Here is a 27704-nt window from a genome sequence, read left to right on the forward strand (position 1 = left end):
TTCGAATAGGATTTTTATTATTGCAAATTAAAATTCTGCTAAATTAAAAAATGTTCATCTTTGTGCAGAGCAATATTATAAACAATTACCCAAAAAATTGCCAAGCGTTATATTAAAAGCAGTGCATATTTGCAAAGTACAAATTATATAAGCAAGCTAAAAAGTATTGGATTGTATAATATATTACGGGAATGAAGATGACATAGGCAAGCAACTAGTTTGAACAAAAGATCAGTAAATAAGCTGTTATGAAATAAAGAAGTGTTCCACTTCAATAAAATAAAACAGCAAAATATTTGGTAGGATATCGGGTCCCACACTGGCAGGAGGAATTTAAAAATAAAAGTTTTAGCTTACTAGCGACTCTAATCAACTGTAGTAAAAAAATGAAATCAATTGAATCATTAGTTGCAGAAAAGAGCGATTTTTTTTAATAATAACGAGAATTTAGGGTAGTGATCCACCTGTCCATTTCAATTACACTAATCACAAGCAAATGCATTTCATAAGTTTGTTACTTGTTAGTAGAGAGGGATAAACTAATAAAATATAAATTGACTCAAAGGGCAAGTCATCAAATTTTTTTTATTTGTTCTATTCTATAATTTGTGCTTCCATATCGTCTTTCGGAGTATCTTTACCAAACAAATATGTTAGTAAATTTGAAACAAGTTTTCTCAGCTGTTCTATAATGGAGTCGTCATCGAGTGTGAAGATCCTAAACCTCTCATTCTTAGCATTCAAGTTTCTTGCTTTTTCGGTTTCTGCTTTGATCGCGAGGATGATCTTATCCTTTATGTTTTGACCCATTGTTCCCTTCTCAATATCATCAAGGAATTCTTTTTCGGTTTTATTTAAACGAGTTGGCTTCACGTAGTGCTTTTTCATGTGCTGAATAAACAAAATAGGTAATTAGATTAAATTTTAACGATAAGACAACTCAATCATCTGTTCGGATTAGGTTGTCCCTAAAATATCAAGTCTACACTCGTCTATTTGATCCAGTGTTACAAATTTTCATTCATACGAATCCTCACTCCTACACTTTTTATGAAGGTTTACTGTAATCTTTTGCTGAAGTATTAAATCAACTACAAGCCATTTCGTGTATTTACTTTAACCATTTGCCTCACAATATATATAACTAGCCCAATTCAAAGTGAGACAAATGGCACACAACATTTTTGATGGTCCAGACGGGGCATGAAAATAGCTCAATACTAGTAGTTAATCATTACAGTGATTACATAAATCAATACGCGATGGGGATGGATAGGATAGGATTTACATATTTATCCATGGAGAGAGGAAAGCCGATAAGTCGGCTTATCCATATGGCGAACCACGGCCTCTCGTCCGGTTACCATTCCAAGTCGGGTATGGGATTAGGTATATTGTTTGTTTTCGGAAGCATGGACTTGGTGGTGGAGGAAGCCATAACCGACCAGTGGTTACATGAACCACCCTACGACGGCGAGGAGTCCAGCAATCCTCTCGCACATAACCATCCCTGCATGGGATTCGAACCTGCGAACCTTCTTAAGATCGAATCCTTGTATTGAACTGAAGTTTCATTTGTATATTTTGTTATTCCATTTTGTTGTCCTATTATAGCATATCAGCCTTAAACTGCTGTTATACTTGTGAAGGGTACATGTTATAGTGGTATTTTTTAAGGCAAATATACATGCTCAAGGAGTAATCATGGGTCAACCAAGAAGCATAAACTGTTTACCCTTAACACAATGCAATAGTTATTCAACCAATGATGTAAAATTTCCATCTACAAACCTTATTCAACATAGAGCGATAAGATGTCGTAAACGTGTTCACTATCGTCTCAACATTGTTTTTTTCATGTGTCTGAAAATACATAAGAGCTACAATTAGGTTTTCAAAAAATATTTCAATTCTAATTCTAAGCAATAAGTATACATAGACTTTTTGGGAAATATTTGTGATAAATTGTTTCTTATGTCTATCTCAACTACACCCAGAAAGAAGAAAGTGGATGGAGGACCTTGATCCCAATGCGAACTAGAGTCTCTCCCTCTCACAGGTCCAGGAATAGTTACCAGTAGTTAGTGTACTTTGAATTCTGAGAAATCACGAAAAAAAAATTCTAGGAATTCATGAAAAACACAATAAAGTGAAAACAAGAGGGATCATAAAATATTTGCACATATTCATGCCTTTGTACAGAATGCACAGGATGGCGCTCCGGAAGTATTCGTACCAAGATGACGCATAACCTGAACAACCCGAACGTGGTACACAAACTATGTTTGACTAGTATTTCATACATAATTGCACCAATAATTTTATGTCTGGCATTATTACAACCAATGTTGGACAAACACCCTAAACACTGAGTTGCAAGTCACAGGTTTTAAAGTTTGGTCACTCCACTCCTGAGTAACTAGTCGAGTCGCGACAAGATTTCATACACAACAGTCAAACAGATTAATTTCGCCTCAAGACATCAAAGTTACCGTCTATCTCACATTAAATGGTACTCCCGAAGTATTTGAACCAAGATGGTTGACACCGGAACGTAGTATGTGTATCATGTTAGGCCATAATTTCAGGTACAAATACTACAGGAGTCACTTGGCTAGTCCCCGAACTCGTAATAAAACTAAAATAAGGAGAATTTGAATAAAATTATGGCCTAACCGTAACCTGGTACACATACTACGTTCCGGTGTCCTCCTTTTTGGTTCACATACTTTGGGAGTACCAATTAAACCAATGTTACTTTGCAAGTCAAACTAGGATATCTGACCTGATTCTCTGTGTTGTCCAGCATCGCAATTTCAATTTCTTTGTTTATCTCAAGTTCCAATTCTTTCATTGTTTTTTCAAAATCTTCCTCCGAGATATTTCCTTTCAGACATTGAACAGCTTCATCAAACTTTTTCATGATTTTTTCCTTAGTATCAGAGCAAATATTTTCAAAGTTTTCTGTATACTTTTTACCATGCTGAAATACATGAATATGATATATATGATTTCAGTTTTTGCACATTTTGCTACGATTAGATTTATTGGAAAATTGAATTACCTTTCTGATTTCCCCAATGAATTCATTTCTACAGTCATCTCTCCTTGTCTTGAGTTTCTCCAGATATAATTTCTACAAAATTGAAATATATATGTTACATAGGGTTACCATATTTTTGTGACTTCAAATCGGGACGCCTCAAAAGACAACGACCCCTTAGCTGTGATTTTGTAACTTCACATTTTCCGATTTTACTACATAGGCCTACATTACTAATAAGCTGTCCCGGCTGTCTTTATTGACCATATTGTTATCGAAATTTCATGCGCATATTCTCTGTCCAAATATCGGGTTCAGTTCAAAAAATAGGGAGGAATTGACGTTAACGATACCGGTACAAATAATTCGAATTTAGACTAAACAGCATTGGTTTTACATGCGATACGTCTGCCATCAATGGGAATCAGCGAAAAACGAACGCATTCACCTCCAGTAAGCGGGCTAGCGCTGCGCTACACAGAAACAACAGTAACGAAAACATGTTTGTGTATTATGCTGGAAAAGCGGGACTTTTGGCTGACTTATCGGGACGGCGGGACAAAACGCTGAAAAGCGGGACTGTCCCGCCTAAAGCAGGATGTATGGTAAGCCTAATGTTACATAATGTACATTACATATTTTAATAATGTTACTATTATAATGGCCCAACAGTTGGAACAAGCAACAACCAAATGAGGCAACCCATGGAGAAGATTATAACGCTAGAGGAATTTTTACACTTCTATCCAATGCAGGATTTGTGTAACTACTAATCTGAACCTGAAAGTCCATACATCTTGGACAATCTACTTGTAAGCTATTCTCATGCCTGCAGAAGTAGCCGAATTAGAGGCCATTGCAATTTTGTTAAATTAGTTATGTAGTTCAATCCCATGTTTTAACAAGAATAAGACTTCAAAATATTTTAAAAAGAAGATATATGTCATTTGTGACGAACAACCTGTTTATCATCATCAAACTTTTCCTTTTCTTTGGCATTGTTGTTTTCGGCCCTAAATCGCAGATGAATATTGTCCAATGTTTGCTTCACATCTTCCCAGTCATCATTAAGGAACCTATAAAAGTGGTTTTTGTTGGCATCATTAAAATCGCAGATTTAAAATTCTCATCTTATAAATTGGGTAAAAATGCTGAATGAGCAAGATTCAATCCAACATGACGTAGCTTCTTACATATCAGTGGGTGCTTCAGCATAGCCTTATTTAGAGTCCACTGAATTTCTGGTCTTCCAAAATATATTAATTTCAAAATAAGTACAATCAATCATCATTTATTTGTCAGCACAAAATGAACATATCATAAGAAAAAACATTTCAAACACAATCTAACTTAAGTTGTGTGACCGGAGTCGCAAGGGACCTCATAAAGTCTTCAGGCAGCGACACCTACTACAGTTTCAGCCTATGCCAACCTTTAATAGACTGTTAACACTTAGGAAACTTAATACAACAATAAATTAATAAATTTAACTTAATAAATCACTAACATATACCATTAACTCTAACTTCCGGAGAGTCAGGATACACGACTCCTGCCCTGACTCTGTGTGCCAAAATCCAAATATGCATTCCTGGGACTAAAACAACCCTGTATACATTTTTCCAGACTTTATGATTCCCCACAGAGTAGGGAAAAAAATCCAATTCTTTTTAGTTGCCTTTTACCCAAATTCTGTTTTGTTGAATAAAATGAACTCGAAATAACATACACTGAATTGTTGGATAAAGTTTCCAATGCTTTGTTTTTGAATTCAATATGCTTTTCTTCCAAGATTTTTTCTTCAATGATGTTATTCATAGTGAGCTATTAAAAAATATTCATTCAATGAGAAGTATTCAAGTGGTTAGACTTTACGTTACCATTCAATGGTACAGAGCCCCTTAGGTGCTCCCGAAGTATGTGAACTAAGATGGCGCCCAAACCTGAATATGGTATGTGTACCAGGTCAGGGTCCAGGTTGTGCACCATCTTGGTGCATATACTTCCGGATCGCCGCTTTTTAGAGAAAAAAGGTTTATAGAATTTATAATATTGCAAGAACTTTTGGACACGGTAATAGTCAAGTTTACACAGTTAAATATAGTCAAGCATACACACTTAAAAAAATGAAAATTGAACACACAATTTACTATGGATTTAATACCTCTCTCATAGAATTTGTATATTGCTGCACAGAGGTCCTAATGAGCTCCAGTTTCTGAAATGAAAATGGGCAAATTAAATTTTAACAAGTTGGTACCTAATCTCTGTTCTCAGGTCGAAACTTTCCTGCTAATTCAAGAGGTGTAAAATTTGATATATCATTTGATGGAACATAGTTAAAAATATTAGACAGCCTGTTGATTTTGGATGGAAGAAGCCATCAATAACAAATGGTTCGAATTTAGCCAAATTGACCACCTTTTATATTGCTTAAAATCATATTCATTCAATATTCAGCTTTATATGACAAGCCCATCGTTCTGGGGCTAATTAGGCACAAATTGAGCTTGTCACCAAGCTGCTACAACTTATTCAACATATACCTCATTCTCTAGTGCTTCAGCTCGATTATCCTTATTCTTGGATTGGAATTGTAAAAACTTCGCTTGTAGCTGTTCTTCAATTAGGTCAATATTTCTTTGTTGTTCTGAGCTGAAATAACAATGATTTTCAGCATATAGAGTGAATTCAACATAGTAGCACAAAATTTAAAAGTGAACTACCAACTGAATTGATTACAATTCAAAAACAATTGTTATTTAAACAGAATAGGGATACAATATAGGGACAACAACAACATCTATCTATATGTTATACTGGTCATTTTTAAGCGTTGGTTCTCGAAGTGGGGTCGCTTAGGGGGCTGCGAAGTGATATTAGGAAGACCACAAAGCAAATTTGACTGTGACATGAAAGCACTATTGGGAAAACTTTGGATGTCATGCTCGTACAGTGTTTCTCAAAAATTCGACGCCATATTAAAGATTTTATTCCATAGGATAATATAGGATTTACATATTTATCCTGGGGGGATTAGTTGGGTATTTATTTATATCGGAAGCATGGACTTGATGGTGGAAGAAACGTAATCGACCCGCGGTTACGTGAACCACCTTACAGCGTCGAGGAATCCAGCAACCCTCTCGCACATAACCATCCGTGCATGGGATTCGAAGCTGCGAACCCACGCAGAGTAATCAGAGGTGCGGTGGCGAGCGTATTTCTAATGCTTAGCACGATGAGCCATTCCGCCGCGGCACATAACAAATGTTGGTGAACACAACAGGTACAGGCACCATAAATAAACGTCGACCATTGTTTATGCAAGGCCTATGCACTTCCTAAACTAAAATAGTCAAAAATCCTCAGTGCTGTCCTAATGGCATGAAATAAATGAATGCTTGATATAACATGTTGCTATACTGAAATCTTGAGTAGTCCGCGAATCATCAGATAAATTTTAAGGAAACCGTTATGCAATCTTATATAAAAAAGGTTTGAACACCACAGTTCTTGATCTTTCATAATCTGTGGCCGCTATATCGCCCCCCCGGTTGGCAAAAACGATACAGAGGGGGGGGCGAAAAAGTCAAAGGGGCCGATATGGGGGCCATTTTGCGAAACCTGTTTTTGGTCGGCGCCTCGTGCACTCGATTACTGTACTCTGCAGGCTTTCGTAGGTTTGAATCACGTGGGCGATTATCAGACGCGAAGGGATTACTGGACTCGTCTTCGCAGTAAAGTATGGTAGTTTGCGTATCCCAGTGGTCGGGAAATCTGTAGTAATCTGGCCCAGGACGCTTCACTGAATGAATCTTTTCCCGACCTTTGACCCCGAAAATTTTTCCCATACTTTACCATTCTAAATATTCGGTGTTTATTTTAAGAGTGGTTTCACGAGTTCGAGTTGTTGCCTAAAAAATGAAGTATTTGTTTCAAATATTTCAATTCATACCATTCATACCACCATCTGTTTTTTAAAAGTACCGGTAAAGAATTTTAGCCCAGTCTATCACAGCTATTTCTACACTAATTTTTGATTACTGTATTTAAACTGAAACTGAGGACAGGGTTCAATAGCGCAGTCAATATTCGAATATATTGCAATGCAATAAGGTAATAAAATTCATAATGTTCTATTCGAGAGAATCATCACTGCTTAATTTTTGTAAGAATATATCTTCTTAAAGAAAATCTTTATCAAAATTTCACAAACTATGCAAAAATATTCACCTTGACGTTTGGAAGTACCGGTACATATTTGTGCGAACAATTATTTTTGAAAATGAACATTACAAAGAACAAGCAAAGAACTAAGATTAGTGATGCCCATTTAGAAAATCTTCCAATCTTGGCGTCGTAAAGCTATCAAGCGTGATGCAGCAACAAAACAGCGTCAAATTAAATGCCATTGTAATAATTTTTCAATAAGACGACTGAGTTGAGTTCACGAATTGTCGGAGTTTTTGCACGATGTTCCGTTTTTAACTTTCAAAAAATATGTGCGATCCGCAAAAGAATAGCAATCCTAAATTTTGTCCCGCGAGCGACTTAAAATTTGCCGACCCCTTTGCCATCCGAGTCCACGAATCCAAAACAAATGGCTGATTAATTCTATGGACTGGTGATCGGACTGGAGGACGTGGTAGGATGAGGAATGGATTTTACCGAACACCGTTATATATCATGTATTTTGGCGAAGGTCATCAGGCTGTAGGGATAAATGAGATGTACCTAAATCATTATTATAAGTTTTGAAAAATTAATTTTGTTTTCATTATTTTAATGTGAAACATGGTGAATTTAGGGAGTTAAATGCTATAAGGCAAAAGTACACGGCGGTTTTTGAGGAGGTAGAACCCCGGATTTTTTCATTTCCGACCTCTGATATGGTGAAAAAGGGGGTTTTCATCCGTGACACTATTGCTATCAAAACAACTACCGTAACTCGTCTTTCCATCAGTAAACGGGTTAATTTCAGATATGATAAAAAACTCGCTGAAGAACACCAAGCTCATCCATCTCATTAAAAAACACTATAAACTATGATTTGTCTTCTTATTTGGTCTGTAATATATTCATTTCAGACTTTAATAAAAAAAAATTGCAGTGCCGGGGGGCGATGAAGTTGTATAAACTAGTTTAGGGGGGCGATGGTACAAAAAGTTTGGGAACCACTGCGCTAGACTATACTAATACATGCGTTGATGGATTTGAACATATATGATCTTTACAAAATAGAACTCACAGATCAGCAGTTAAAGCTATAATTTCCTCTTTCAACTTTTTCTCACGAATATCATGTTTTGCTTTCAATTCTTCATCTTCAAAATAAGCTCCGCTTGCCAGCAACTAAAAAGATAGCTTTGTAGTATTAGATACAAAGAATACTTATTATGAAATTGAGATATGAAGAAAATTTCAACTACGGTAGGTAAATGGCGAAAATCAATCATCTAGAGCAGCATTTCCCGGAACACCGACACTTTTTATCTCGCCTAGCGAAACACCAAGAAATTAGAACGAAAAATTGATAATAAAAGAATTATGTAATGGATTTACTTTGTGCATCAACTTGCACAACTGGATTATCACAACATATTTTGAGGCTTTGAGTTTTAAGCCAACAATTCATTGAGAAGGGTGGTTTTTGAAAAATTTAGCCTAAATTAAAATAAAAAGTTTTCTGTAAACTTGACAAATAAAAAATTGTGCCGAAGGTTAACGATATTGAACGATTGACGAAAATGCCAAATTTACAGCCCAGAAGCGCCAATATGACTGAGATTGCCATGGTGACCTATAGGATAGGATCAGATTTACATATTTATCCCGGGGGAGAGGAAAGTCGATAAGACGACTTATCCATATGGCGAACCACGGTCTCTCGTCCGGTTACCATTCCAAGTCTGGTAAGGGATTAGTTATATTGTTGGTTTTCGGAAGCATGGACTTGGTGGTGGAGGAAGCCGTAACCGACCAGCGGTTACGTGAACCACCCAATGGCATCGAGGAGTCCAGCAATCATCTCGCACATAACCATCCCTGCATGGGATTTAAACCTGCGAACCCACGCAGAGTAATTAGAGGTGCGTCGGCGAGCGTATTCCCAACGCCTAGCTCGTTGAGCCACACCGAGGCGCCAATTTAGTTGCAATTTCGATCACTGTCCCGATCACGCTGATTTAAAGATATTATTGAATATCACAGCAATTGATTCTTATCATGTGACATTTCACTGGCATATGACAAACAATGAAAGGTAATTTACTATCCTTCTATAAAAAAATAATGTTATCTAAGAAATTTTGAACACTGCAAATATACCTCATTCATTTCTTTAGTATAGTTTTCCAAAGCAGATTTGATATGTTTAACACATTCTTCGGAATCCTAAAATATAAAGCATATCAATAAGCAATCGGGTTTGAGCAGGGGTGGACAAGGTTTTTGAACCAGGGGCCAAAAATTCTGCCTACCTAGACTGTGTGGCGTGAAAAGTTACATTTTTCGAACAATATTACAGTGTTGCAAAGCAAAGATGGGAAACAAAATGCATCATGCGAAAACTAGATTTAACCATAATCTCAACAAATTCCTTGAGTTATTTTTAGCTAAAACATCAAAATTTGGTTTCAGTTTGGTTGTGGCAGCATCAGGTGGGCCAGATTGATTTACCGAATGGGCCGGATTTGGCCCGCGAGCCGTAATTTGCCTATGTCTGGGTTAGAGTCTAACAAGAATGAAATGAATAAATTACAGACAATGTATGATGGTTAAGTATTAGAATAGGATTTACATATTTATCCCGGGGGAGAGGAAAGCCGATAAGACGGCTTATCCATATGGCGAACCACGGCCTCTCGTCCGGTTACCATTCCAAGTCGGGTATGGGATTAGTTTTACTGTATTGTTTGTTTTCGGAAGCATGGACTTGGTGGTGGAGGAAGCCGTAACCGACCAGCGGTTACGTGAACCACCCAACGACGGCGAGGAGTCCAGCAATCCTCTCGCACATAACCGTCCCTGCATGGGATTCGAACCTGCCAACCCATGCAGAGTAATTAGAGGTGCGGTGGCGAGCGTATTCCTAACGCTTAGCCCGTTGAGCCACACTGCCGCTGAACTTTACGAAAAATTTGTACTGAACTTTACGAAATCCAGATTGATAAAAATCATTACTGAAAGATTTGAACAATCTTTGGAAAGGATCTGCAAAAAAAATTGGAATTTCTCTGGAGTTTACTCAAATTAACAAAGTCAGAGTCATTATTTTACATAATTTCACAATGACAAAGTCCGACAACCGGAACATAGTATGTGTACCAGGTTAGAGTTCAGATTGTGCACCATCTTGGTACACATACTTCAAGAGCGCCCCATAGATAGATACAAATTATAAGTCGAGTTAGAAATGTAGAATATCATCTAATTACTTTTTCCTGTTGCTGAAGCAGAGTCAAATTCATTTGATTTGTCTTCTTAAAACCTTTGATATATTTATCTTGAATGCTTTTTTTCAATTTTGATCTGAAGTTATCTAAAGCTGGATACTCCAGATGAGTTTTCCTGAAGTTAAATCAATTTTGTTGTTTATTTGCAATTCCAGTTTATCAAATTTTAAGTTTGAGCTGAGCATTGTTTATAAATTAATGCCCGCTCACTACAGATAATGCGCATATTGGCCCGGTAGTACAAACGTATTGGCCCAGTAGTACAAAAGATCAAGGTTTGAAAACTATACACTTACATAGTCTTGACTTTGTCATCAAATATTTTTTGTGCTAATGTTTTACAACTCCCGTGATGCTGGGACAATTCGTCTTTATCAACAGGGCCTTTGGCCAGATACTGATAAAATGAAGAGTTCAGACTTTAGTGCTGGTATACTATACTTTTGGTAAACAATGGAACAATGCACGAACATATGTCTACAAAGATGAGCACGATCCAAAATTATAGCTTCTTATCGTTATATGTCAATGGCAGCCTTGTTCAGAGCGAAGTGAGTTACTGAGCATTGAACAAAAGAAGTGCCAGTATTCATCTGTCTTATTACTTTTGTTGACAATGAATTTGTCAAAATAGATCGACTAACATTCATTAAATGCTCCTTAATCAAATGTTTCTCGCAACAGTCATTGTTTAGTGCTTTTTGACAGTTTTACGCTGTTTTTGCCCGTTTTGGCAAGGCTTATAGTAGTTTTTCACTGTTTTTGCATATTTTTGCACGTTTTAGCAAGGTTTCAAGTGCTTATTAACAATTTTTCACTGTTTTTGCGCATTTATGCACGTTTTGGCAAGTTTATAGTAGTTTTTGATGGTTTTTCACTGTTTTTGTGCAATTTTGCATGTTTTGGCAAGGTTTTTAGTGGTTTTGCCCAAAGTCATTAATAGTACAAACCTTTTCCATTTCTCTTTCATATTCCTTGGAAGCAATTTTGATGTTATCTCTGTATTCTTTTGTGAGTTGTTCCTATAATAAATAATCAAGGATATTTATCAATTATGTACAGTTTATTTGATAGTTGACCACCGTATATCCTCGCATATAAACCCCCTAAGACCGGCCATAAAACAGTTAATTTATGAAAATTTGCATATACGCTGACTCTAATTAATCGTAACGCTTATTAACAGTTCACATCATTTTTGACACGGCTAAGCCAGTGTCGGCTTATATGTGAGGATGGACAGTAATGTACTTTAATTCATACACAAATGAGTATTTAACTGTTTGTATCGACAATAGCTTAATATGTTATCATCTAACTAAGCTGCTAGTTAGACATCAAAGGTTCAAATGCCTCACTTCATCTATGGTGTTATTTAAACAGAAAATGGTGTGGCGGATTGTACCAAACATTAGGAATGCGCTCCCCGCCATACCTCTGATTACTCTGAATGGGTTCAAAGTTTGGAATCCTGTGAGAGATAATTTTGTGCAAGATGATTGCTGAACTTATTGCCACCATTATTGGTTTACTGCTCCCTCTATCATCTAGTCCATACATCTGAAACAAATACCTGGCTAACTAATCTCACACCCGACATGGACTGGTAACCGGATGAGAGGCCATTGTTCTGCATATGATCAAGCCATCTTATCGGTTTTCATCTTCCTCAGGATAAATATAAGTAAGTCCTATCAAATCAGAAATGAATGAGGCTTTTAACGAACCATAATATCTATACATATCAGTGTATTCCTGTCTAGAACAGTCATATTTGATCGACTGTCTGTTACTTGACTTCTTACCTTAGTCTTTGAATTTTCATTTTCAGCTAATTTAATAGATTCTTTCAAAGTTTCCATGAGTTTTTCTCTGTATTTTTCAACCTAAAGTTAGTGCAATTTCACTCCAGTATATTGTGATAAACTTCAAGATATTTTTTTTATTTAGTTCCCTTTTGTGGCACTCAACAGAGTTCTTCGGGAACAATAAAAATATCTGTATTTTTTTTTACTTAAAGTGGCATGCATAGCATAGTTCATTGTTAGACAAACATACTGAAACTATTGAGAATTTGAATTTAGACAGAGATGACCATGTGACATGTATGTTAGAATGAACCCACTGATTGTTTCATTAAGTGATATGGTGCTCACAAGTAAAATATTTAAAAAGTTCAAAAGTACCCTACGAAAAAATGCTATTTCAACATTGATCATTTTTGGATTGATACAAAAATAAAAGTTTTCTCATTATTAATCCACATTCTTTCGATATTCCTATGATCAACACTACATACAGAATACAATTTGATCAGAAAGGAAATAAATGAAGGTATTGACAGTAATCATTCCCAATAACGATAAACGTTCTGGTCTACATTTGAGTTATCCTATTGGTGTAAGTTTTATTGACCATATCTTACCAAATACAGATAAATGCACGTTTCAAATTACTCAAATACATACCTCAGTTCGATTTTTAAAAGCAGCACACTTTTGATCAAAAACTAACATTCGATTTAGCTTTTTGTTCTCTAGTTTCTTGGAAATGTCTGAGTGATATCCCTTTACAATCTAAAAACAGGATTTCTTTCAAGAAAACATTTGGAATATTAAACGCCTATCGTTATTTCTACCATTCATCATTTCATTGATATATTCTATATATTTTTGTACACTAAAAGCGAAGTCACAGACGCTTAACTATAAGTAGAGAAAGTACTTGAAACTATTCAAGTTGAAACCTCCAGGTATACGCCAGGTGTCGCGGCTCAATAAACAGTCATGGTTTCTCGCAGCTCCTTTTCACCTTGACTTATCAGTTTCGCCTCTTTTTACAATATGTATTCACTAGTGTACGATATTTCATGTATGGTGGATAAAATAAAATACTGATTACTGATTACAAGTAATTGGAAAGGAATTCGAAACAATGAAAGTTTCCAGGGAGTTCTTTGAATTTACCTCTGCCTTTTCTTTGTCAAATGAAATTTCAGCTTCACGAATAGCATTTTGAATATTCAACTCTTCTTCCTTCTATAAAGTAGAAAACAAACATTGGGTATAGTTTATATGCAATTTGGAATGTAGGGCCGAGAAAAACTCATCATCGACTTAGACACGAGACTCTGTTTTAAAAAAAACTATGAGCTCAGGCTCGACTTCCAATGACAGGTTAAGAAAAAGTTAGACTTCGACTCGCCACTCAAGGCTGTGAAAAATTTTCAACACCAAACTTTGTGAAAAATTTCTCTGGAAACTTTTTCGAATTCTGAACGAAGCATAAAATGATGTGCCATTGAACTGAGCTGGTTGAAAAGCCAATACTACCATCATTAAGTGGTGATGATTAACGCACCAAGTAAACATCAGGAATAATTTTTTATTGCTTAGCTCAGGGGTGTACAAGTTTTAATACAGGAGGGGCCAGATACAAATAACTCGGCAAAACTGCGGGCTGCACCTTTATTTAACATCGGCTTTCTAGTAGTTACATCGGCTTTCTAGTAGTTGCAGGTACAAAAATGGTGGTTATTGATCTTGTGACATGCATTGTTTGCTTCGCACATACTAGCTGTTAGAATATTATTATTACGTCATAAGCTTAGATAATGATTTGAATTCAGGTATAGGCTTTGCAACGCAACAAGATTGGAATTACTCACATATACCAGATTAAACAAAATTAAAAATTTGTTTCTCGGCCGCATGCCAAATAAAATTGGCACTTCTCTGCAACCGCACAATTTTCCTTATGGGCTGCATTTAGAACGCACGGCGCAGGTTGCAAAATGCATAGCTTATTACAATGTGTGGGTTCACACGTTTAAATCTTGTGGGTATATGTTTGAAGTAGGATATCTAGGTTTCAAATAGTTACAGTGCAGTTTACATAATCACTGGTCAGTTACGGCCTCCACCAACTAGCCTACATATTCGAAGAAATCATCAGACCTTTTTATTTAAATTTTTATCTTTTCGTGATTGATATAAAATTAAACATGTACAAAATGAGGTACTCCCGTAGTATGGGAACCAAGATGGCAGACACCGAAACATAGTATGTGACTAGGTTAGGGTTAGGCCATAATTTCAGATACAAATACTACAGTAGTCACTTGGCTTGTCCCGAGCGCATATTAAAACTGAAATTGAGAAAATTGGAATTAAATTAAGGCCCAACCTGGTACACATATTACGTTCTGGTGTCCGCCATATTGGTTCACATACTACGGGAGTACCCAAAATTAGGAGCTCCCAAAGTATGTATACCAAGATGATGCACAACCTGGACGTAGCATGTGTACCAGGTTAGGGTTCAGGTGATGCGCCATCTTAGTACAGATTTTTGGGGAGCGCCCAAAATTATATACCTGCACAAGTTTCTTGTTTTTTTCCTCTATTTCCTTTTCACTTTTCAAAAGTTTAGAAAAGTCAGACAATTTATTCATCAGCCTTTGCCGCATTTCATCAATGATGTCTGAGAGAACATCGGTGCAATCTTCGGTCTCTTTGTTATACTTCTGCTCAGCTTCCTCTCGATATTCAGTGAGTTGGGCCTCCAGATCTGCCTCTGGCATTGCTGATATATTCTACAAAATATCACATGAAAAATCAATTACGTCTTGTCATTACGTCTTCCAATGAGCTTTAGTTTAGTTGCAATAATGAAAAATTTGTCCTGAAAAAGCTACAATAGACTAGGCCCAAATTAGCAATTGGCGAGGGTAAGCGGCACATGGTTGTATATTTTAGTAATAAAAATAATGATTTTGAGCATGTAAACCAGTTTATAACTCTCCATAACACTCGCAAAATAAACATCCAAAATTTTGCTATGTTAAAGTATAGGAATAAATTTTCTGGGGTCAAGGGTCGGGAAAAAATCCATTGACTCACCAAATCTCTTATTTTTTGTTCATATTGCTTTTCCAATTCTGCTGATATTTCATAGATTTTCTGTTCTCTTTGGCGCTAAAAATCAATATATATCATTTTTAACAGTATAATAACCGCCAAAACAAGAGAAATTCAGAACTGTGTTTCAGATAGTGATATACCGGTAATTAGGCAATAGAAACTATAGCTCAGGGGTCGGGAACCCATGGCTCGCGAGCCATATATGGCTCTTTTGGTGACGGCATATGGCTCCCAGAAAAATCTAATATTCTAAGACTAAGCATACTATTGTTACGAGATTTCAAACTCTTTTATAGCCAATTTTGGCAGGAAATTCCCAATACGTTTGAGAACGCGCGCCCAGCCCATGTCTATGTTATGTAAGATAATCACCAGACAGGCATTGTGACAAACAAGGGGATTCTGGAACATATATTGTGACATCACAAAGCGATAGAGTTTGAAAGCACTACGGAGATGCATAAACGAAAAAGGGTGATGAGTATCGTAGATTTCAACTTGGGCTGCAAGTGAGCAAGTTCAAGGCCCGCAGCGACTACATGCAGCATCAGAAATCACATTAAATGTATATTGACATTGTACGTGTTGACTTTTGAGTAAACATTTCAGGCCTGATTAAGTGAAGAAATGTTATATGGCTCGCTTGGAAATGCAATTAAAAATATGTATATTTTATGGCTCTCTTGACCAAAAAGGTTCCCGACCCCTGCTATAGCTTGTCAACTATGGTGGCTATAGCTACTTCATGGACACCCAGTAATAGGAATATTCCTAAAAATGTTGTGCTCCACTTTTCCTATATTTATCTGTCACTAAGAATAAGATAGGATTTACATATTTGTTTTGGGAGATACACTAAACAAGCTACATGTACAAAGCATACGAGTATATCAGGGGTGTGCAGCTTTTGATTCAGGAGGGCCAAATACAAATAACTGGGCGAAACCGCGGGCCACATCTTTACTTAAAATAGGTTTTTAAGAAGTTGAAGGCACAAAAATTATGGTCATTGATCTTATGACATGTGCTGTTAGCTTTGCACAATCCAGCTTTTTGGGGCATCGTAACGTTATAAGCATAGATTTATAACTTTGCATCATAAAAGAATTGAAATTACTTGCACATACAAGATTAAACTAAATTGAAAACTTGTTTCGCGCGCCACACACCATTCAAAATTGGCACTTTTCCGTGGGCCGCATTTGGCTGTGGGCCGCAGGTTGCACACCCCTACCTTATATGATGATTCTGGAAGCACTTACTTTCTTATCTTTATTTTCATCAAGAACTGAATTAGAATAATTTTCACATTCTTCTTCAATTCGTTTCCACACTTCACTTCTTTCCACTTCAGAACTGTTTGATGTCTTTTGAGAAAATAACTGGTGGACTTCTTGCATGGCATTTTTGTGGTACTTGAAAACATCATCTTCTGGAATAATTGTGTCAAATTTGCTGATGTTCTGAAAAACAACAGAATGAAATTTGACTGTGTTATTGACTTTGACTTTACGATTTCAGTCAGCCAATCGTTTGTTTGTCATCATAAAAAGTGTAAATAAAAATGATGCAATGAATAAATATACCATAATTATTATATTAATTGCGTACCACAGACGCCAGGGACCCACAGGTTAGTATAAAAAGTAACTGAATGAGGCACAACTATTGTATATGTAGTAGTTATGACAGAAAACATATTTTAGAAAATATAAAAATTTACAAAAATGAAAGAATTTCATAATGGAAGAAGCATGTGTTTGTCCATCCACATTTTAGAGTTTGTATTGTGTTAATTTTGTTATTTTCTTGAGCCTTTGCATTACTCTGACCAAGGTTTATCGACAAACCAGTATCTTTTGAGTTTGCCGAAGGATGTTTCCCCGATATTTGTCCCCCGAAAAATTCATCCTATACTTTACCATTGCACAATTTCAGGTGAAAATGACAAAATAATCATTGGATTATTCAATTCATACTTAAATTTTCGAAACACAACAAAAAACTAGTAAATAGTAGGCAAAAACGCAAAAATCAGGTAATGTTTACAACAATGCCTGAAAATCTGTTTGAGTGACATAAGTGTCTGAGCGGCTGCTAAAATGTTTATTGTTATGTCACTTTTTGCATCTTGCTGGTTAGCCAATGTTGTGGAAGTAAACAAAGAAGTCGATTCTGGGGAAACATCCATTATTATTACACCTTAGGTGAGATTGTAGACATAATGATTGAACCTGAAATTATTAACATGTGTGATGATTAAACAGATACCTTATTCATTTGTTGCTGATAAATTGAAACAGCATTTATCAAATCAGCTATGTTGTCTGCTTTTTCATAGCACTAAAATACAAAATATATCATCAAGATGAAAAAATAGCAGGATTAGTAAGTTTTGACATATTTATCCCGGGGAGAGGAAAGGCGATAAGATGGATAATAAATTGGAGAACCTTGGCTTCTCGTCCGGTCACCATTCCATGTCGGGTGTGGGACTAGAGCCAACCAGAAGTTACGTGAACCACCCTACGAAGGCGCGGAGTCCGGCACTCTCCTCGCACATGATCGGGCATATGATTCGAACCTGCGAACCCACACAGGGTAATCAGAGGTGCGGTGGAAAGCACCACATCGCCGAGTCACCGCCATCAACCATGAGAGTGTTGAAATCCAATGTATTGAAACTATAAGCAAGAAAATTCAACTCCGTTCAAGTCTGTTCAATCTCAGAAACAACAAAATTATTATAATTTTTATTCGACAAACTTTCTACTTTCATCGCAAGTCCAAACTTGTATATATATTTTTGGACAGGGGTGTTCAACGAGTGACCCGCAGGCCACAACCCGGACCACCAAGCTATTTAGTGTGGCCCTTTTCAACACACAGATTTGTTCCCTAAATCATAAAATCATAATCCGGCGCTCACAAACTACGCAAGAACTCTAAATTTTAATCTGTTGTGTACATGGAAAAACTAAATTTTTTGTGTGACCCAGCTAGATTTCTGAAGTTGGTTATATGGCCCGCCGTCATAAAAATGTTGCACACCCATTTTAAGGTATCAGTTCTAGCTTGCAACTCTTGTATCACATCAATACTACTTTTGACAGGAATTTTCCTGAGCAAAAAAATTATAATGAACTATATTACAATAACATTTTTACCTTGATCATTTTATCAACAGGAGGCAAGTCGCCACTCTCAAACACTTTGCTGATTTCTGCTATAAGACCAAGAAAAGTATTTGTGGACATTGGTTGGCCACACATTTGTTTTGCTATGAGGTTTTTGGGATGCAAAATCTTTTCTGTCAATTGGCAAGCGTATTTTCGGAATTCACCTTCAATATCTAAACAGAGGAGACAAAATGTAGAAAATATTAACAGCTCATGTTAAGCATTAGAAAAAGGATCGAAGATTGGTGCATTGTGATTATTGTTTGAAATACTCTTTCAATCGATCACACCTGATTTTGATAATTTAGTGCAAGAGAATTGCTGGACTCCTTGTCATCGTAGGGTGGTTCATGTACCCACTGGTCGGTTATGGCTTCCTTAGCCATCAAATCTATAAATCTGAAACAAATATCTGGCTAACTATTTCCATGCAGGCATGGACTGGTAACTGGAAGACTAGTTGGTTTGCCATATAATCGAACCGTCTTATTGGCTTTCTTATCCCCCAGAATAAATATGAAGGCTCTTTCCTCATCCATTTCATCTGGTCCACAAACAGCCCCGTTGTTTTATCAAAAATTGGAGGAACTCCAGTTTTAAAATCTTTACTACAATTTTACCATAGTTTTAATAATATTTTTCATTATTAAGATTATTAAATTATCTCCCACGGAATCTGACATTGCCTAGAGCAGTAGTTCCCAAAGTTGATTGACCAGGGGCCAAAATTAGAAATGGAATGATATTCTTGGAACGTGATACAACTAACTGATAACTAAAATACTGCCTTATGTATTTCTAATATCGGCATGTATATTTGATATACTGGTATAATTGAATTGCTATGAATATACACGCACTTAAAATGTGATAATGACATAGCAATTGGCACAAAATCGGTAAAAGCATGGTTAAACTAAAAACTATTTCACTTAAGTTGGACGAGTCATATCAAATCTAATTGGCCTGTAGGCCACGAATTGGAAACCACTGGCCTAGAGCAACTACACATAACAGAGAAACCAAAAAAGCCAGTCAAAAAATTCCAACCTGCATTAGTAATTGCAGAATATTCCAGTTTTCCACGAATTTCCTTTTCAGGTAGAGGCATCAAAAATCCATACACATTTTCAAAAGCAATGCCAATTGATTCTTTCACTTCTTTAACTGTTCTTGGCATATTTGCTGGAATATCTTTCAAAATGTTTTCAACAAGCTCACAGCCACCATTGTCACCAAAAGAGAATTCAAAATCGCAGTCCCAATCCCGAACCAGAAAAGTAATTGCCTTCAATAAATAAGAAAGTCATTACAGAACTTGTGTTAGTGTTTAGCAAGACTGTTCTGATTATGGTACATACTTTAGATCCCTATACTAAGAAGAAACTCTCATTATATGGGTCAAATTTATGTCCCTTTCTCAACAACATAGAAAAATACCAAAGTCTTCAAACTACGAAATTCACTCCACATGTCTAGCTAGTAATTTTTATGTGAATGAGTTTAAATGTAAAATCATCTGCTTGCTAAGAGCATTGTTCATCTTATGAGTTTGGGTGGAAGTGAGAATAGGATAGAATAGGATTTTCAGACTTATCCAATAGGATGGCTTAACCACATCGCAAACCACGGCCTCTCATCCGGTTACCATTCCATGTCGGGTATGTGATTATTTAGTTATTTGTTTTCGGAAGCATGGAATTGGTGGTGGAGGAAGCCGTAATCGACCAGCAGCTTACGTGAACCACGCTACTGTGGTGAGGAGTCCAGCAAATCCTCTGGCTCATACCTATCCATGTATGGAATTCAAATCTGCCAACCCACGCAGAGTAATTAGAGGTGCGATGGCGAGCGTATTCCTAATGCTTGGCACGATGAGCACCGCCGCCGAATGAGAGGTTGTTGTCTGTGGTCTTCAATGAAAACATGAAAAACTTCAACTCAATCAATCAATCAATCAATCGTTTATTTTGTCATCACAAAAAAAAACGTTCAAACATAAAGTGACACAATGAATTAAATTACAACTTGTGCCATATCAAACCTGAAAAGGATGCTCATCTTTTGTTTGGAACTTTCTGGCAATTGCTTTTGCATATTCCACGGATGACTGAAATAAAAACAATATTATTAAGGCTCATTTACATTTGATAATATGGGTACGATGACTTTGGGGTTCAAGCGTCAGCGCTCATTAAGTTGACTTCGCAGTCTGAAAATATTAAGTTCAACTTCCATTCCCACCCTCTGTCTGGAGGTGTAACAAATTGGGTAGGCTATGTCGAACATAGAAATTTGTTTGCCTTCTTATTAACAATAGTAGCTCCTTGTCTTTCAGTGGCATTTTCTGCTTTCTTTAAAGTGAAAGTGTATAACAAATATCGAACCTAAACAAACGCAATTATTAATCCATGAAATGTTAAAGATCATTGCTACTGTTTCTACTATGTTTTTGGCAGGTCACAATGGGGTTGAATCGAACTAGAGTTAATTAATTTTCAAACTTGAATGTTTATGAAATATATACAATACAGGGGTATACTTTCAAATCTATATTTCATAATGAGTTAATTTTATTTTAAATCACAAAAGATGAAGAGGGCTTGCCAAAACTTTACATGCAAAAATTCCAGGTCTCTTTGCTCTATATTTTTTGAACAGTTGACAATTTGATGAGAAGAAAGCAGGGTACTCAGCATCATTATTTTATGATTCGTATCTCGTGTACTTGAAAGGTCGTGTAGACCTTGGGTGTCAACAATCATTACAGATATCTGAAATAGAATAAAATTTCCTCCATTTTCAATCAATCATAATTTATTTTTCAAAACAATTCAGACATTTTGAACAGCATAGTATTAAAAAAATAATGTAAAGTTCCTGACAAGAGGGCTTTTCTCAAAAGGGCTTCGAGCTCAATTTTCTCAATTTTTATACTTTGTGAAAAATGTTATAAACTGTGAAAAAATGATTGCTGCTAAAAAGTGTAAATTGACCCTGCATGTGAAAAGGTGGAAAATTCGAATTCACTTTTTGAGTGAAATTATATTTCATGTATTATGTGTACGACAAGGGTAGTTTTTATCAATAAAAAGGCTTCGAGCTAGTTACCCACAATTTGGCAATTGCAAAGCAGATGCTTCTAAGACCTTGGTAAGCCGAATTGATTTCTTTGAAAAATTTACCAAATGCTTCACCTTATTTCCACTTTCTAATGGTACATTAAATATCTCAGGCCAAACATTTATTCCTTGCGTATGTGGTTTTCGTCCCCTTTCCCAATCAAAACCATCATGCAGCTTTTTGTCTTCCGCTCCAAACCAATCCACGTTTTCCCACTGAACAGAGATATATATTAATCAGATCAATAGTCTTTCAATTTGCTGTAAAAAGCTTCATATCTCAAGACAAGGAAGCACAGCACATTGAAAATTAATTTTGGGACTCCATACACCACAGTGCACAGTGTTCCGTCTGAATTAGTTTGTGGGCACAATAAATAAATGCCTTGCTTAAATGTCGTCATTGTCATTGTCAAGCAGGAACTCATGATTGGCTGCTTTTTCTGTTCATTTAAAATTTTAAAATCCAGACCCCAACTTCCAAAATTCTGGGTACTCCCGAAGTATGTGAAACAAGATAGCGGACACGGGAATGTAGTATGTGTACTAGGTTAGGATTAGGCGGTAATTTTATTCCAATATTCTTTATTTTGGTTCTAATACGAGTTTGGGGACTAGTTATTTCAAGTGACTCCTGTAGTATTTGTACCTGAAAATATGGCCTAACCCTAACCTCGTACACATACTACGTTCCGGTGTCCACTCTCTTTGTTCACATACTTCGGGAGTACCAAATTCTGACTCCAAAAAGTGAAGTTGTGGAATTGGAGTTTGGAATGTATTTACCCAATTTGAATTGTATTTTCAAACTCTAGAGAGTCATAGTGGTATTCGAAATTTTGAATTTGAATTTTGAGTTAGATTGTCAGACTTTCAACGGTGATAAAAAGTTTCTAAATACTCTACATTGAAATTACAAAGCGTTCTTAACAGTCTATTAATAAAAGGTTCACATACATCGTTTTTGATATTAAAAACTGAATTTGGGTCAAAGTGAAAATTGTTTTTGACATGGAGTCCGCGTCTTAGCCAAAAATTTTCAACAGACGGCGTGTAAATTTGATTTAAAGAGTTTAAGAATGTCTTGGAATTTAAAACTAATTTTCTAACTCTCTACACCGAGACATTAAAAATACGTTTTTCCAACTTTAACAACAAAATGATCACACTGGCAATGCACAGACGCAGGGGTAGCTAACCAGTCAGAGACCAAAAACCGCGTTTCGTACTTTATTATCGTGAAGAGCCACATTATGAACAAGAACACATGAAAATCAGATATACCTTTATTCATCTCTGCTAGAATGCTAGTTAATTGTACATTTCACTAACCAACATGATGATGGCAAAAATTTACAGGCCATTTATTGTTTTGCATGCTACTTAGTGGGACTTCTTGCGTTTCTTGGACAATCCTCTTTAAATTTGGCTTGTATGTCATTGTGGCAATCGAAGCAGTTCTTTCTCATGGTTTGGTTTTACATGTTTTATAGTAGAAAACACGGATTCGCAGACTTAAGTTGACCCAAACATTGACAATATCCTAAGCGCAGCCCGTTTGACATTGGGGTATTTTTCCTCGGGTTGGCCACCTCTGGACCAGTGGTTTATGTTCCATAGTCAAGTATATGCACAATAATAGTTATGATATAATTAGTATAATTCTGTTTAATATTTTTTACATACATACCCCTTTCTCTCTTAGATAACGTAGAAATATGCTTAGCATGAAAGACTTCCCAGTTCTGAAGGCTCCAGCCATTGAGATAATAGCAACATCTTCTTTGTCTGCTAGCTTGTTTACAAGAGTGTTTACATTGTTCATATTTAAACAGAACCTTCCATCTTGTGTCACAGAGGCTATAGAGATTGCTCCTTTATCGTCTAAAAACATTAGAACAAATAAAAATAAAATTATTGGGGTGGCGGTGTGGCTAATCGCGCTAAGTGTTAGGAATACACTCGCCATCGTACCCCTAATTACTCTGCGTGGGTTCGCAGGTTCGAATCCCATAAGAAAATGGTTATGTGCGAGAGGATTGCTGAACTCCTCACCGCAGTAGGGTGGTTCACATAACCGCTGTTCGATTATGGCTTCCTCCACCGTCAATTCCATATTTTCGAACACAAATAACTAATCCCATACCCGACTTGGATTGGTAATCGGACGAGAAGTTGTGGTTCACCATATGATTAAGCCGTCTTATTGACTTTTCTCTCCCCGAGATAAATATGTAAATCCTATCCTATTCCAATCGAATCTTTAGATTCTTAAAGTTTATAAACAAATTATCGAAGTGCTACTAATAATATTTAACAAAAGTTTAGGGCTTCAGATGTTTCTGCTATTTAAAAAATGTCATCCAGATTAAGGCTACTCAAATGGCGGACCCCGGTCCGAATCCAGACCTTTCGAGTATTTGATTTGGACTGCACATAACTCCTTATTTTGGATTATTAGCACCACTTTTGAAGTTGCCTTTTATAAAATCACTTTTATAGTTTTGAGTATACACGAAAAGAACTATAACAACCTTGATTACTGGTAGCTAATAATCATTTGTTGGCCGAGGAAGTGCGTGTTTAAGGAGACCGAAATATAATTTCTGGAAAGACCCAAATAATTTTGATTTTTTGTATGAGGATCTTCAGTAAAAATAGTTGAGTAGCCCTGATCTGGATTATTTGATTTAGTATTTTTACACATAATTGAGGGATTGGTGATTTGTATAAATATTTTACAAATATGGCAAACCCCAATCTCACACCTGGTTACTAGTCAAAGTTATTTATCATAAGTGTATGAATGTGTGTGCGTGTGTAATAATTTAATACTTCTTCATGAGTGAACACATACAATTTCTTTTGCATTTTGCACATCATTTTTTGATGTTCACTTTTTGAGATATGAACCCTACTTAAGTAAGGTCTTGTTTGCTCTTCTGATATTGTAATCAGTTTTTATTATTTATCTTAAAGTCTGTTATGCTGAATATGGAGTGGGAACAAAATTATACTTATACCAAGTGTCAATTCATGATTCCAGAAAGTGTTGGTAGCATTATATACCATCGAACAAAAATTAAATGCTCCAGCTATTTCTGTTCTTTGAAAAATGGAACAAACAATGACCTATGTCTCATATGGTTATTAGCAGTGGTGGGGCTCAGGAGGTTTGCACAGATTCACGCGAATATATTCTTGGAAGAGGATAGGATTTACATATATATCCCAGGGCATGAAAAGCTGATAAGTCAGCTTAATCATATGGCAAATCAAAGCCTCTCATCCGTTTACCAGTCTATGTCGAGTATGTTTATTCACCTCATGATTCTTAATAATGCCAAGCGGTGAAAGCGATAAATCTAACTGTATTAGCATTGTATATTACATATTTTAGGTTCAAATCCCATCCTCATCAACTTGAAATAACTTGTGAATGTAAATAAATGTAAATAACTATTTGTTTGTACACTTGCAGTCTAGCGATGATTATTGTAGCGCGTTTAAAATCTGATGGCAATATTGCTGTGCTTTAGTGTGTTATTACTTCATTCCACTTTACTCATTTTACTATCGACCTGCTTATTGTTAGCGCCAGCATTCGATACGCATCTGTTTTTCTCCTTTAGTAACATTTACTGTTGTGTTGTATACTTGTTGTATTTCACTGTAGCTTCATTCTAAGTGTACTTTAGATTTAGGTTGAATGAAGCCTTATATCAAGATATTCAGTTTCTAATTCATTACACCCCACCATCAGTGTGCAATAGAGTGAGTAGGCAAAGCCGGATAAAAAAAATTCCAGTTCTTTCCATAATAGTAGCCCCTTACAGATTGTTATCATTGGTTGCTTGTATAGAGACTTGTTCAGAGCAAGAGTAAATTTGGGTGGTAACCAATAATCGCTGCACGGGTATGATCAATTTAATAAATTTCCATCCAGAGTGTTTCAAATGATTTTTAAAATGCATCAATTATTTAGCATTGGCTTAGTTGCTTAATCGCATATTCACAATAAACCTTACTGGTGTAATTGTAAAATTTAAATAAACTTAAAGTTAATATCATTTTTTTGGTTACTCAAAGACAAACATAACTCTATTTAATATAAATTGTCGTGCAAAAAAAAATTCACAGATAAAAGTTATACATTGATAATAAATTCATACTTACTTTCACTTGACATCTTCAACGTCAAGCAATCTCATAAAAACTCATTCCAGGCCTATATAGCCTATATAAATAGGCATACACTGTGAAAAATGAACAATATTTAATTTCAGATTTTGGTACAAAATCACAAAATTGCAGATTTTTCTTAGATTATTAGTCTGATAAGATGACCTAATTATGGGACTACTTATAGTGTGTATATTCAAAGAGTTGGGGTTAGGGAATATCTAACATATCTCAACTTGGTTTCATATTTTTTAAATCAAACACATATTAGTCGTAAGTGATGTTATTCAGTATACCGTAGTTATTTAATTGAATAGAAAGAAATGAAAGGCCCAGAATTGACATGTTTCTATTGCTAAGAATTTAAAACCAAAATTATGAGAAAAAATTATTTGGAATCATGCAATATCAAATCCGACCTGAGTACCTTGTGCCATACCCTACAACACCTTGCATGCCTCATGTACAACCTTATCTAGAGTGAATGCCTAATGCAAAAACATCCAAAGCTTTTAGTTTATATTGAATTTGATTATTTTAGAAATCACAAACAATTTTTTATCTTACAGTAGGTAAAATTGACAATGATTTCAAACTAAATATCAACGAAAATCATGTCTATTACGATGCTTACTCATATCAACACAAAATAACCTACACTTCACTATCTCCATTATGCAACGTACACAGAAATAAACCCACTTTACCAACTAATACTATTCTATTCCATTCTCCTGAGCCAGCAGTACAAAACTATTTCATATTAATGATTAACCTTAATAATAGTCTTTTGCAAAACTCCCTGCCTTATATACCGTTTTGTTTCTTTGGCTAGATGTGATATATGTTTACAATGCATTTAAAAAAACAAGTAGTTACATTGCTATCTCATAGTTACATTCACCGGTAATTCATGATATTCTTCAAAATTCTGAATATTCTTACACAAATAAAGAATAAAGAGCGTTCCAGAAGTATGTGCACCAAGATGGCGCACACCTGATAACCCTAACCTGGTACACATACTCTGTTCAGGTTGTGGACCAGACGCACCGAATAAAGTGGTATTAAATGAGTGATAAATGATTCCAGTATTAGGAATTTGTTATTTATTGGATGAAAGCCTATACAACGATTAGATTTTAAAAGTATAAAAATAAAGAAGTAACTGTTAAAAAACGACAGTTTTTAAATGTTTAAATGGCATTTCACTGTAATTCAATACTGTTAAAAGTTGTCAGTCGGTAAATGATTAAAGTAGCATTTCATCTCAACTTCTGTTAATTTTACGTAACTTTTTTAACACCCTGTATATATTTTTCTAATGATAACCATCTACTAAACAATTTAGAAATAAATATATAAATGCCTTGATATAAAGTTACTGCCTGTGTTTTAATAAGGTTTAACATTCCATTGCTGTGTACAGTGAGGCTCTCCAAATAAGGTGTGTTTGCCCATGTAGTAACTTTTTATGTCTCTCACGTTGGGAACTTTTCTGAATAACCATCCTACCTGTTGTCAATTTTTTACCATGGTGAAATTCAGTTTAAAATAGAATTAAATTATATTTAAATCTCTGTGCATGTAAATGCACATATGTAACTGCCATATTATTGACGGCTTTGCATTGTCAAGTTTATGGAACTTTGAGTGAGGTGATAGGTATAAAAATAGAAAACAAAATGACTAAACTGCAGTGCTGCAACTTTATGGTGTTCTTGTTTGTAGCACAATCATAGAATATTTCAATTCAAAACCCTCAAGACGTCATAAATATCATCTTAAACATACTATGT

At 35.7% G+C, this 27704-nt stretch overlaps 1 protein-coding gene across 1 annotated transcript; it reads right to left on the reverse strand.

Annotated features, from left to right (window-relative positions):
• On the reverse strand, window positions 1–25958 carry LOC120325420 (uncharacterized). Its single transcript, XM_039391521.2, has 27 exons — window positions 25900–25958; window positions 23414–23607; window positions 21799–21939; window positions 21220–21375; window positions 20646–20711; window positions 19652–19889; window positions 18590–18774; window positions 17694–17765; window positions 16685–16885; window positions 15402–15476; window positions 14876–15094; window positions 13467–13538; window positions 12969–13076; window positions 12306–12386; window positions 11451–11522; window positions 10797–10897; window positions 10483–10615; window positions 9374–9439; window positions 8295–8398; window positions 5590–5698; window positions 5208–5261; window positions 4773–4867; window positions 4005–4119; window positions 3065–3136; window positions 2786–2983; window positions 1792–1863; window positions 1–891 (listed from the first exon to the last, which is right to left on the reverse strand). The coding sequence occupies exons 1-27, from the start codon at window positions 25910–25912 to the stop codon at window positions 595–597; spliced, it is 3309 nt and encodes a 1102-aa protein (XP_039247455.2). The 5' UTR covers window positions 25913–25958; the 3' UTR covers window positions 1–594.
• Window positions 25959–27704: the final 1746 nt, after the last annotated feature.

Source organism: Styela clava, chromosome 1 (assembly GCF_964204865.1).
Source record: "Styela clava chromosome 1, kaStyClav1.hap1.2, whole genome shotgun sequence".
NCBI lineage: Eukaryota > Metazoa > Chordata > Ascidiacea > Stolidobranchia > Styelidae > Styela > Styela clava.